We start from the raw sequence: 13,965 nt of genomic DNA, 5'->3' as shown, positions 1-13,965 counted from the left end.
TGAAACGAGGAGCGGCAGGGGAATAGCCAAATCCCAACCACTGCACGTATCTACTCTTTGCCCCCATTATTGTCAGAAACCCATCAGAGACAGGTTATATTTTTATGCCTTAGTTTAGCTTGTGTTCATTGCTTATTTTATTTGACCTCTGAATGTACTAAAGTATTTATATATTTTTGCATTGAAGTTACATTTAACTAGGGCACGTAGATAGACGTGGGTTGGTTCTTTTGACAGACGTATCTAAAATGGAAATTTTCACCTTTTGAATATTTATTATTGTTCATTAATAAGAAAATGATTTATCTGATTAATTGGTGGAATACTCGATAATTACTTGATGAGCCCTACACCTCACTGCAACAAAAGAAATCCTTTGCAAATGTTGACATACAAGCACTGAGAAGAGATGCACTTTATTTGTCCTCTATTTGATACATTCCTTTATTACAGCAGTTGAAATTAATATCTGCAGAGCGCAGTACTGTATTATAGATGAAGATTATATTTGGTACAAAAGGTTTCCACCTGAATCTTTCGGTACACGGCCTGCATAAACTGAAGAACACTGCAAGATATCCAGAAAGTGGAAAACTGTCGTTGATGAGCACTTAAAAAAATAAAATACAGGTCTAACTGCCTGGGCGCAAACTACAAAGAAGTGAGCAAAATTGAAGATAAATGTAAACGTCTGTATATAGAAAAAGAACTTTAGAGTTTCCTGCCACTACCCTGGTGGTTTTTCATGTTACTGCCATCTCATCTTGTGATTTCAGCTTGGATTTAATGGTATTAAGCATGATGAGATGAGATTTCCTTTCAGGAAACAAATGACTGAACACTGCGTGACACATTACCACAGGAGACCTTTAGGTTCAGAGCTCAATGAGTGTTTTGGTGGACCTACCAAATAATGGTGAAGCTGACAACTGTGTACGACCCAGCTAAACAACGAACAACAAATTAGACTCGACTCCCCCCGCCCATATTTATTTTATTAAATCAGTTACAATATACTGTTAGGTCAAGAAGAAAAAAAAATATCACAGATGAGAGTCAAACACATCCACAATATGTCTGAAACAAGCTAATGCGCTACGCAAGAACTTATCAGGAAGCTTGTCAAGCAGTCAAAACCACAAATGTTATCAAAAAGTAAGTCAGAAGCAACAAAAACAAGAATGCATCTTGTTACTCAATTAGCTGAGCGTGTGCAGACATGTGCAATATAAAGAAGAACTATCTACACCAACACATATGCACAACACTGCTCACGCAGGGTGATGGAGCCAGTGGGAACCTACTCTTGCTTCTAAATGTCACAGCTGCTCATGCACAACTCAAAAGAATAAAAACATTTTTTCCCTTTTTTAAACAGGAAACAGCATACAGAACATTACAGTGCAGAGTTGATGTGCACGCAGGATCATAGGAACCTTTTCAGATACAACTACTGTTAACATCACGTCGAGTTTTCAAAGAAAAACGTGCAAGTCGTCACTGGGTTTAACAGGATATACTAATGACTGCAACGAACTGTTAAGGATTCATGAGAATGGGCTGAAGTCACAGCTGGAAAAAACAAAACAAAACACATGAACGTCCTGACTAGTTCATCACCTTCTGGTTATGTAGCTACACTCAGCAATACAAGCAAGTCACCAGAGCCAATAAACAACCATTCCTTCAGCACTGACTCATGCAATGTTATTTAACTACTAAGTTTCTTAATTTGCAGTAACAAAACACAGGTGAAAGCTTCAATATTTGGAGGAGCAGTGGGACAGTGTGCAGTTTCAGTCAAAGTCCCTATTGACCAGGACCAGTGGAGCCACCAATGTCCACACATAGAGTGCGATGCAGATCCAGCTGGAGGAGATCTTCACCCACACAGACGGCCACTTGCTGGTGATGGCCTCATACTTGGAGTCAGGGCTGCGGATACACACAAACAAAGTGGACTAGTTGCTTCTATCCAAATAATATACCTTAGCAGAAACACAAAACGCGCCTTATTTGGACCTAAACCCCACATATGAGGTAAGAAATCCAGAGCAAAGGTAACATCTCTGACTATTGAAGACTGCGAAACTTTAAACTTATTGTGGACAAAACCTATGAAATAACAAATATAAAGTACAAAGACAGACTTATACAGGTCTCCTACAGCGTGAAACCTACCTATACCAGTTGGTGAGGGTCATCATGATGTAGAGCGACGCAAGGAACAACATGAAGTGGAAGAAAGAGTAAGAATACGTGACACCATCTTTCTCATTGTCCACAGCTCTGTTGGGGCCGTTTCCCTCCTCAAAGCTGTCCGTCTGAGGCCCATCTTCAATGAGAGCAGACTCATCACTGGTCAGAGTCAGCTTGTTGACTTGGGCATTGGATGAATTGCGGATGCTGAGGAATAAACAGAGGGCTACAGTTAGAATCGTGCTATCCACAAAGAGACAGCCTGCAGGTTAGTAAATGAACCATTTAGTTGTCTGGGCGTTTGCAAGTTTAGAATTACAAAGATAATTAAAGAGTTCCATACCTGGAGTAAAGGACACACATGAGGAAAAGGATCAATCCCACAATCCCTTGGGCATCCCACCACTGAACCACATGGTTCTGACTGCCAGGACTTGTGGTGTTTAGCCCAATAATGCCCAGAAGGCTTGGGTTACATTTCCTGTCTGAGAGACAAGAAGAGATTCTTTAATTATCTAATTACCGTGATCTGCACAGCCACTGAAGTCTATTCAAATGCACTACATGTCAGTGATATCGGTAGCGTTTAGCATTTAGGAAGGTGTTCTATCCATCTATATTCTTAGTGTGCTCCTGTACTTCCTCTCCTTCCTGTTGCCACCAACTCAGTGAAGAGGTAGAAGACAGCAATGCCCTGCAGGAATGCTCTGACACTACAGACATGTTCTGTGATCCAAATGGAAATGACAGCTATAGCATCACAGACTACATCACTGACTGTATACATTTCTGTGAGGATCGTCCCAACCAGGACTGTATGCAGTTTTCCTAACAACAAGCACTGGATCACCATCGACACTACACTGGTTGGATGTACTAAGGGTGGGCAGGAGTCAGAGTACAGAGAGCTGGTGAGGAAGAAATCCCCTCGTTCTGAATGTAATCAAGACAACAGAGATGGCAGTTGACTTCCAAAAAAAAAAAAAAAAGTCTTCAGCTAGGCCCATCAACATCATGGGTGAGGAGGTGGAAACAGTGGAGAGCTACTGGTAGTTGACATTGATGCTGTTTGTAAGAAGGGGAAGCTCAGATCCTTTAATATGTTGGAGGTGATCTACCAGTCTGGCCATCTAATTTGCTGTTGTCTGCTGGCGGAAAAGCATCAGCGCCAGAGTCCGTAGGCTTTGAGTTGGTGAGGGACAAACTGCTCTCCGTCATGGACAAGCCAGCATCACTCCACACTTCGAAGGCAGCAAAGCTCCTTCCTGCATTCTTCCTCAGTGTGATTCAACCCCGCTGCCTCAAACAACACTACAGAAAATCATTCCTACTGTTTTATAGAGAACAGTACAGTAACTACTTGTTCTATGACAGCAGATCACACCTATTAGCCAAACCATCCCACACATATTTTTGTATTATACCTTCATGCAGCAGTTTCTTAGATTAATAGTGGACATATTTATCAACACAATTTGCACTACTCTGCAAAACGTCAGTCTTAATTTTACTGTTTTTTTTTTAAACCAACTTCGTTGCTACTTTTTTAAAAATCACTGTTGTATTTGTAAATCTTTGCATGTGCATTTATTAGCGTCCGCACTAGGCACCTGTGGCACTCTGTTTATTGTACACTGCAGTATTTTTATTCTTTGTCCAGCTGCTCTAACACAGTTTTCCTTGTGGGATCTATCTGGACCAATAGAAACACCCATATTCACAAGTAGAGTGTGACCATGTGGAGAGAATGGAACTGATAAATCACACAATAGATCGATGCAGCATGAAGCATCCCAAAAATACACATTTAAACATTACCAGTGCAGTGCTGACGGCATTTTTTCCAACCAATTTACACTTATCCTCTAAAAGCATCAAATGCAGGCATTCATAAAGCCAGTTTTACTTATACAGCCCAAAATTACAATGACAGCTGTCTCAAGGTGCTTCATACTGTAAGGCAGCGATGGGGAGATGACGCCACACGGAGTGTGTGGCAACATTGGCCTTACTGTGTCGCCACTGTGTTGGTGCGTCAATCAAGAACGACACCTACTGGACCCAAAGAAAAGGAAAAAACATTTCTGGATAGTATTAGGCCCACATTAGATAAAAACTATTATTGATCAGTTTGAGAATAAAGTTGAAATCCGTTGGTGTCAAACTGATTCTCAAAGCAGCGTTCCGGGATCACTGCTGGCTTTGGGCGGGCACCTGTCCGTTCACGTCAGAGCATGGGGTAGATGTGGACGGACGTGTATCTGTGTGTGTGGGGCTAGACCTGGGTCTGGGGGTCAGTTATGGGCACATACCAGTACACTGCAAAACACAGCAGGCTGAAAAGCTTTTGTTTTCTTACCAGGCTCATTGGTCATAGCAGACCAGGTCAGGTACATGGTGTACAATGTCACCAGAGAAGACTGCAACAGGCCAGACCTGGGCTGGGACTCCTGTACATGACACACCACACATCAGTTATCTCTATTTTCTAAAAACAACTTTCATAAATGACACATTCTGAATTATATTAGGCGACACCTCCATGACTCCATCATCTCATATCTGACTCATCTTGCTATAATTCATGCCATTATTCTTTTAGTGTTACATTGCATAACATCACTTCATAATAAAGCACTTCATATCCTGTCATGTTAATATGATTAATGCATCTTACTACTTCATATAAAAGCTGAACATGTCGAGTCATCTAATGTACACAAAATGTGCGTCTGTATAAATGTAAGAGAAGTGGTGTGAACCTGGATCTGTGGCAGGATGGACATGACGGAGGCAGCAATGCAGAGGAGCATGTTGATGCTTATGAAGACCTTGTTTTCAGTGCAGCCATCAGAGTGGGTGTAGTAGACATAGAACATGACCAGAGACACCAGAGACAGCAGGTAGCTGACTGTGGTGACTGACAGCAGAGCTGTGAACATACAAAAACAAAGAAACCTCATTAACATAGAGTTGTGTTAAGCTTTTCCAGCTAAAGGAAACACCACCTTGAATTGTTTACTTGTCATATAAAACAAATACACCCAAGCGTACACCTAATTATTTCTTGTGACTGTTGTAATTAATAACATAAAAATAAGTCTTAAGTAAATCCTATTTTTCCAGCTATGACCAAAACATTTTTGTCTGCACTTCAAATCTATTAGATCAAAGACAGAGCTCTTTAGTCATCTCCACGAGTATCCTCTGTCACTTGTCATCATACCTGCATACCAACAGCGAGAGTTGCCCTCCTCCATCTTCTCCACCCAGGACTCGTTCCAAGAATGGGCAAAGTCGATGAGTAAAACAAGCTGGATAAGGATGAAACAGAAGGCCCCCGCCATACCGATGTAGAACCACACTGTGGATCAGAGTGAGAGAAAGAACGTCACACAAAGGACACTAATATAATGAAACCTCCAGTTTAGTGTGAGATGAATAGAGAGCTTTAATCTGGCACATTCACATTTCTTTATTCTTGTCCTTTAATGTGCACTGTAAAATGAAACAAGGTGTGTGTGTGCAATCAATGATCAATGTATTGTTTATCAATGTAATCAATTGGACTAAGTGAGAGTGAACCAAAAACAGTTACCAGTAGTGAAGGGCCCTTCTGAGATGAAGAAGGATCCAACAGTGATGGCAACAGCTGCTGCAAACTTGAAGAACCAAAACCTGACAAACAGAACATAAAGAAATTAACAATCAGATTACTGCTGAAAACGTTTGCAGATGTTATCATTCAAGTACATTAATGGTAACATGTTTTAAACGTGCAATGATGGACATCAGGAAACTGTGAGCAACACATCTGGTGCTGTGCTATTTAAATAAAACTGAATTTAATTGAAAATGCTTCTTATATTCATGAAAATAATCACTAGCTGCAGTCCTAAGTGGGATGTTCCGCAGTAAAGATGGCCTTTCACTCCCTGCTGCTAGTTTTGATGTGAGCTATAACAACAACACGTTCCAGCTTGTCACATGTTCTAATAACATGATATGTTTGGCATGTTTAAAGCAGGTAATCAATCCATCAAATCTCAATAAAACCTGACTTTGTGTCATAGCAGACATGATGTGGAAGATGGACATGCTGACTCACCCGTTGTGGAGTGCAGCACGGGGGTCTTTACTGCTCTTGACTTTGATCATGAGCAGAGAGAAAAGCAGGAAGAACATAGCCATTCCGAAGCAAACACGGTACACGGCCTTGTAGCCAACCAGCACATCACAGTTCACATGTCCCTCCACACCAGGAATAGACGAACCCCTCCCTCCTTCACAGAAACCTGGAATCTAGAGAAGAGACAATGTATACAGGTGTGTCGTAGTGCAGCACCCGCCACGAAAGGGCAAAGGAGCCACTGGATGCAACAGAGGCACTGTACTGCGAGCCAAAGGAAATCCACAGAGATCCCACAGGTCAATTATCCACCTGTCAAGTGCAGGCTGGACATGAGCTAGCCAAAATTATCCTTTAACATGTTGCATTTTGTACTCAAACGACGTGTCGGTCATACAAACACCACCACTGGATACATCAAAGCTAATATTTGCCTCTTTTCTAACTTTTCTTTTGGTCAGATATGTCACGCTTAGATATTTTAGAGCAAACACATTTCAGTATTAGACAAAGATAACCTGAGTCAATAGAGAGCAATTTAAAATGATGATTTCATTTATTAAGAGAAAAGTTATCTGAACTGAATCTGTTTTAGTTGCTTTTGTTTTAAGACAATCAGTGTTGCTTAATGTCACTAACACAACTGCTTGCACAAGGCCATACAAAGCTATCTTGAAAATGGAAATTGGTCTGGTTCTTATACAGCGGTCAAAGTGCTTGAGCACACTTGGGTTATGCAGCAGGACAATGACCCAAAGCACAACAGCAAGTGGTGGTTCCATCTCTCCAGTCTGCATGCCAAATATCCTTGGGCCCAGTCCCAATCTTTTCTCCGCCGCATTCATTGGATGCATGTGTGTAAATGTTAAATGGAAAAAATAGAGCTCGATAGAGCCAGCATAGAAAAACGTAGAAAAAAGTGCTTGGGTGAAAGAGACAAGTTGAATAAAGCACCGAGTGCTCAGGTAGAGTACAAAAGTGCTACATAAGAACCAGTCCAATGACCATTTGACTAGTCAAAGCCTGGACTTAAATTTAACCAAGGTCATGAACTTAAAATCCTCCTTTGTCGCTGAATTAAAACAATTCTGCAAAGAGGGGGCAAAAGTTCCTCCACAGTGATGTGGTGCACTCACTGTCAGTTATCACAAAACAAGGAGGATACAATCAGTTATTACGTTTGAGGGGCAATAACTTTTCCATTAGAGCATTTGTAGTTTTTCCATTAAATCAAATTATCATTTAAAAAAAAAAATTAACATTTACTTGGATCATCTCTGTCAATGTTCAAATGTGAAAAATTTGTGATGTTTGCGACTAGCCGACTAATCGTTGTCACTATTTGGTACCAGATTTGATGCCTAATGCTGGTAAATTGTTGGATCATAAATGTTATGCAGCCACCTGCCACTAGATGGAGCACTGTTGAAAAAACACCAAAAATCTGTTATTCTAATAGTGAAGGCCTGGATTGAGACAGCTATGCAAACGGCGGACATTGGCTTTCTTCGAAGGGCGGATGGTCTCTCCCTTTGCGAGGCTGAGGAGTTGGATCATTATGTAGGAGTTCAGAGTAGAGTAGCTGCAGCTCTACACAAAAAGGAGATGGCTAAAGCTGTCACCTCCTGGGTAAGGTGTCTAAGCTGGGCGCGTCATATCGGAGGAGGCCGCAGCGCAGACCCAGGACACACCAATGGCTGGATGTTTCCCCGGATAACCTCGAGGAGGTGATGAGAAGGAGGTCTGGGCTCCCCTGCTGCTGCCCCCGCGACCAGACTTCAATAAACGGAAAAAATGGTTGCAAAATTTGTTGTTTTCTTATTTTTAGATTTGAATTTTTATTGAAGTCGTTGTCATGAATTTTCAAACAGTGTGCATCGTTCATGATGCAGTGCCACACTGTTCAGTTACAGTTTTAGTTTTTCAGATGTTCATTTGTCCTATTTTAATAATTCGTGAACATGTTTCCATAACATATTTAACATTGGTTTATCGGAAGGGTTTTTCCTCTTTGGTGTCTATTTTGAGTATAACGTGTTGATGATGAATGACAAGAGGTGGCGCCCATCTAAACAGCACTGAAGAATCGGATTAATGGTTTGAAATGCCTTTTTATTAGTTTTTGACATTTTCCACTAAACTGTTCCTCAAATGTAACATATTATCTTAGTGTTTCTGACTTGTCAGTTATTCTAGTATTAGAGTGTTGTCTCACTTGCTTAGTTGAGAAACAAAAAAACCCCCCAAAGAATGAGGTTTTTCACAGCACTGCAGCTTCCAAACACGGCCGACTGAACACCGTTAAAACTTTTTTCCAAACATCCCACCAGATTATACAACAAAACTGCACAAACAGAAAAAAAAGGGGATTGAGGCCACTGTAGGGATCAACATAAAAACAGTTACCACGTGAGAGGAAAGATCACAGTACATTCACAGCCGTGTATAGTTCTCTTGGTGTGAATATCACACATATTTAAGTATTTAGCAGTTGGAACGGGCAGGTATGGCTCATTAGGAGAATATGGTGATTAACAACTGGTAAGCTACTTAACAGCAAACAAGGACCATGTGTCTTACATAATTAGGAGCAATGAACCAAACTATATTTACTCTCACTGCAGAATCCTGTTAAAGCCTTAGCAAACTAAAATATCCATGAGAGTGTTTTCGTAACTTGTGACATCTCTGTGCTGCAGGACATATGCAGGCATTATTCCAAGGCTAGTTTTATGTCAGGAACACTGCGTACCTTCTTGAGCTGGCCCTCCATGCCAGGCATCAACATGATACAGGCAACAGCCACTCCCAGAAGCAGGAAGAAGGCATAGATGAGGCGAGTCACTGTGGAATTATTTCCACTGGGGCAGCATCGACATAGCAGACAGGGGGCGCTGCCACAGAGACACGGGATCTACATACACACATGGGAATAAGTCGAGTATTAGAGTTAAGCACAGATATTTTAAAGCTCATTGGTTAACAGGAATAACGGTAATCGTTTAGTTCCTAGAAGCACCTCGTGTCTGTAAGTGTATCTGTCCGTTTCACATGACACGAACCTGCTGCGTGCAGCGGATACCGCACTCTGTTTACAAGGTTGAGCTAACGTCACACCCCGGTGTTTTCATTTCACGGACAGTGTGTTTACGAGCCGTCACTGTGTAACATGAACATCAACAGGCCTGCTGGATGGGAGGTAGTACGGCGATGGTTCGCATAATCGGCTCCGTCTAACTAAAAGCGCAGTAACACGCTCACAGTAACTGAATCACTAAAGTGTGTTATGAGCGGTGATGTTAGTATGTCTGCGCCACAGACGCTCATCGTGTTGGCCTGACATTTTCCTCCTGCGCAGTCACTGCAACATTTGTTAAATCGAGGCAGCTAAAACGTCCTGTCGCTGTTAAAACTGTTCTCACAGTCAAATGAAGAATGATACTGACCCAGCTTGCCATCGAGCACAAACCCAAAACAGCTCCCATGATCGCTGTTGTTGTTCTTTTGTTGTCCAACAGCAGACCGCTCCAAGAGCTCGGTTGACAATTTAAGAGAAGATGGCTGACGCCCGGACACTGGCTTCTTTTGCGTCATAAGGCGACAGTGTCGGTGCCGTTCACCGCTTGGCTGCCCCCTACAGGACAGTTATAGAAAACAATCCAAATCAAAACGGAACTCTAGAAAAAGGAAGAAAAATACGCAGAAATAGTCTGATAGCCCATTTCTTACAAAGAACTGTACGTGGAAAGTATTGGCTAGGCCTAATTACTTTAATCCCTCAATCAAAGAAAATATTTTCTATCATTAAACAGTTGGCTACCAATATTAAATCATGCTTTTACCTTGCAACAGACTGACCGGGATTCATGGAAAACAGACATATTTAAGTCTGAGCTTAGACATTTTTACTCTGAACTTGTTACAGAAGACAGCTTTAGTCTTTTCTTAGGCCTCTTTAAAGCATTTCCTCAGTATATGAGTTTATGGCTTGATGTGTTCCTTATAGCAAATTTGTCAAAGCCCCAGTGGTTCTCAATGTTTTTACATCATTCACTACATGCAGGAGGAAAGATTTTCACGCCACAGACAAAAACAAAACAAAGACAGAAAAGCCTAGCTGCAACTTTGTTCTGATAATAAGCACATTCACAATGAATTCTTCATTCATTTTTCTTTTAAACAAACAATAGAATAGAATAAACATTTATTATCCCACGAATTAGAAATTTGGGTGTCACACAGCTCTTATAGCAAGAGGAATATAGACACAAAGTAGTCCTATATACACAGCAACCGAAATTCGTATGCACAGATATAAATGTACAGAGATATGTACATAAGTGTGGGGGGTGTATAAATGCTCCTGGTGAAATATACAGTGTACAAACAAGCTGCTAATGAGTAGCAGCAATTAAAAACATATGATATGTCAATTAAACTGGTGATGAGTGAGATAACCATGTTAAACTCTGTAATAGAGTCTGCTGTAGAGGCTGCTCAGTACAGTCTCATAAAGGGGGTGGCAGGTGTTGTCCATGATGGATGTTAGCTTAGACAACATTCTCTCCTCGCCAACCTGCTTGATGGACTTCAGTGGACAGTCCAGGACAGAGCTGGCCCTCTTGATCAGTTTATTAAGTTTCCCCCTGTCCCTCTCTGCCATTCCACCACTCCAGCAGACCACAGCATAAAAGATAGCAGACACCACCACAGTGTCGTAGAAGAACGCCTTTAAAAGAGTCCTGTTCACCCCATAGTATCTCAGCCACCGTAGCAGGTGAAGACGACTTAGACCTTTTTTGTAAAGGGGATTTGTATTTGCGGACCAATCCAGTTTGTTACTGAGGTGAACACCCAGGTATTTGTACTCCTCCACCATTTCAATGTCCAAACCCTGGATGTTCACTGATGTAGGGGGGGACTTCTTGCTGAAGTCAATCACCAGCTCTTTCGTCTTGCTGGAATTGATATGAAGATGGTTCTGTTCACACCAGCTGACAAAGTCATTGATGATGACCCCCCCTGTATTCCAGTTCGTTTCCCTCTGACGCCTAGTCCACAATGGCGGTGTCGTCTGAGAACTTCTGGAGATGGCAAGTGTCTGTGTTATAACTGAAGTCCGCAGTGTACAGGTTGAAGAGGAAAGGGGCAAGTACTGTTCCTTGTGGGCCCCCCGTGCTACAGACTACCACCTCAGACTACAACAACTTTCATTTCAAACAACTTTGTAACTTTTGTCACTAGACTGTGTCATTAGTCTGCACCACTTCTTCAAAAAAGCAGCAAGTTACACAGAATGTGAACTTTGCCAGAAATGCAAAAATAAAGTTCAGTCTTAGTCTTATGAAAAAAGAAATCCAGAAACTCATGAACAGAGATGAAAAAATATATAATTTAGTGAGAGTTTAATACTTGTCACTCGTAGTGGCTGCACTGAGCCTGTGGTTGCAGGCTTGATACCGCCATTGTCAAGTCATGTTCAATGTTCAACCTAGATCTATATTTTGTTTTCAGTGAGGCTCACTCCATCTCACAGAGGTAGGACGTGCCAAATGGAAGCAGAATGCCCACAGCTTTCTATCCATGAGTGGATGCTCCCTCTCCACACCAGCCAGATTCACTCGGGGTGGGTTTCGATGATAGATTTTCTGAGTAAAATCGATTTTAGTTTGAATAACGCGATATCGTTCATTAAATCCTGAGTTCATTTTTAAATATAAATGTATTTTGCCAGAAACGCCAGAATCTCAGGTTAGAGCTTTTATTTTTTTTTCCTGCTGACGGTAATCTCCAATTTTCTTTGAAAGAAGTCAAGTGTCTTATGGATGTCATTGGGGTGTAATGTCTCTGAGTGTCTTATTAATTTGTTGGGCATCATACTGTCAACTGCCAGAGTTCTCAAACATAAATTACACACCGGTCTCTTTTCATCTCCTATCACATTCACCGTGAAACCAAGAGCAAGATACACTTCATCGTATTTCCTTTTTGCCTTATTATCAGCATTTGCCTCGTTTGTCTCAGATGCAACGCATGTTTCTCGTCAGATATCTCTCCATTTTAACGACCATCCAAACCTGTGGCTGCAGCAGATGCGCATATTATTATCGCAACTGCGGTGAATTTCTTTGTTCCACTGTGAAAGTGATTCCGATGCCCTTTTTGACCTTACAGGTCGGAGCCGTTTCAGTTGTAGGTGTTATTATTGCAGGAAAGGAAATCTATCAGCTGGGTGGCAGATGACTGATAGAGATTTCATCCTATTATTCATAAAAGCCAAAATCTTCTAACTGGTTACAAAAAAAAAAGATTGTCCCTTAGGTCAAATCTGTTTCACCTCTCACTAAAGTGTGAATGCTAACATTGGATCACTCTTACAACAGAAGGTGATCTCAGTTCCTTCAACAGTATTTCAACAGCATGACTTTAACATCATTCTGAAGGAGGCTGGAGACAATAAGCTGAATGGACCGTGCTCAACACCTCCATTGCTGAGGCTGTTGCAAGGCACTGTGGTTGTAAGATGGTACCTGACATGGCGATAATCCATGCACTGGATGGTGGACACCAGAGGTGAAGGGTTCCCTATCAAGAATCTCATACCCAGATTCTGCTTCCTCTACACAAGATGTCATTGGGATTAAGGAGGTCCTGGACTTTTTCCTTCCAGTCAATTTTCTTTCCAAGCTCCTTAGATTAGTGATGGCAAAATGAAGCTTTGTGAATCACTGAAGCTCGTCTTGAAAAAGGGTTTGTTACTCTAAGCTTTTCGACACCGTCCTCTCTGGTGGCATCTGGTGGCCAAAAGTATGAAGAGCAGCGCAGCTTGAATCTACAAGTTGAACTGCTTCATTATGATTGCCCACTGTACAGAGCTGAGTTGACAGCTTTAGCATCATGTGACTGTGGCGTGGGTGTGGTGTCTGGCCGGCTACAGAGGAGGGGTGACGCAGTGAGCTCCCGGGGCGGCGCAGGGGCGGGGTGAACAGGTGTGCTGGGAAGTGAAGGTGATTGTCACTCGTCACTCATTCGCAGTGACAGTCAGAGGCGGAAGAGTGGACGTGACAGCAGAGAGCGGGAGTGACTGTGTCCCAGTGAACCTGAAACCACAGTATTAATGAAGGTATTGCTGTCCCCACACCCGTGTCCTGTGGATGCTTTACAGGACAAACGTCACAGTGACAAAACAGTGTGATATCAAAATCTATCACTTCTAGGCTTGAACATAAAAGCCTTGCTTCATCTGGTGTGGTGTGGAGGATATTTTTTGGCACGTACCAACTGAGTATCATTTAAATGTCACAGCCTGAGTATTGTTGCTGAACCTGTCCCTCCTTTTATGATTGCAGTGTATCCATTTCAAAAGACTGCCTCCAACTGGATAACACGCAATGTCACAAAACCTTAAATCATCTCAAACTAGTTTCTTGAACATGACATTGAGGTCACTGTACTCAAGTGAGCTCTACAGTCATCAGTAGTGATGGTGACTGTAGAGGCCAGTAGTGTATGAAGCAGAAAACAGTGACTCCCCGTATCACTGCGTGTATCGCTTTAAGAAAAACCATGAGACTGGTGCAGCTGCTGTGTCATACTGCAGTGAGGCGCCAAATTGTATAGGAATTGTGTAGAAAGCA

The 13,965-nt window shown here is 41.9% G+C and overlaps 1 protein-coding gene across 1 annotated transcript; it reads right to left on the bottom strand.

Annotated features, from left to right (window-relative positions):
• Positions 1–963: 963 nt before the first annotated feature.
• Positions 964–9,912, bottom strand: serinc1 (serine incorporator 1). The gene is made up of 10 exons (XM_040026852.1): positions 9,775–9,912; positions 9,081–9,242; positions 6,308–6,501; positions 5,798–5,877; positions 5,426–5,563; positions 4,962–5,131; positions 4,559–4,649; positions 2,543–2,684; positions 2,182–2,406; positions 964–1,935 (listed from the first exon to the last, which is right to left on the bottom strand). Exons 1-10 carry the CDS (start codon positions 9,811–9,813, stop codon positions 1,797–1,799), a joined length of 1,380 nt encoding a protein of 459 aa, XP_039882786.1. The 5' UTR covers positions 9,814–9,912; the 3' UTR covers positions 964–1,796.
• Between the last annotated feature and the right edge of the window lie 4,053 nt (positions 9,913–13,965).

Source organism: Simochromis diagramma, unplaced genomic scaffold (assembly GCF_900408965.1).
Source record: "Simochromis diagramma unplaced genomic scaffold, fSimDia1.1 OVJJ01000746.1, whole genome shotgun sequence".
In the NCBI taxonomy this organism is placed as follows: Eukaryota; Metazoa; Chordata; class Actinopteri; order Cichliformes; family Cichlidae; genus Simochromis; species Simochromis diagramma.
Note: the sequence above shows the minus strand (reverse complement) of the source record. Positions and strands in the feature narration are given on the sequence as shown.

Bases quoted from the DNA above. Each gene is read 5' to 3' on its own strand.
- serinc1 (XM_040026852.1), bottom strand. From the start codon at position 9,813: ATGGGAGCTGTTTTGGGTTTGTGCTCGATGGCAAGCTGG. The intron at 9,243-9,774 runs GTCAGTATCATT...GTGTGTATGTAG, and splicing joins TGTGCTCGATGGCAAGCTGG to ATCCCGTGTCTCTGTGGCAG. The intron at 5,132-5,425 runs GTATGATGACAA...GTATGTTCACAG, and splicing joins CTCTCGCTGTTGGTATGCAG to CTCTGCTGTCAGTCACCACA.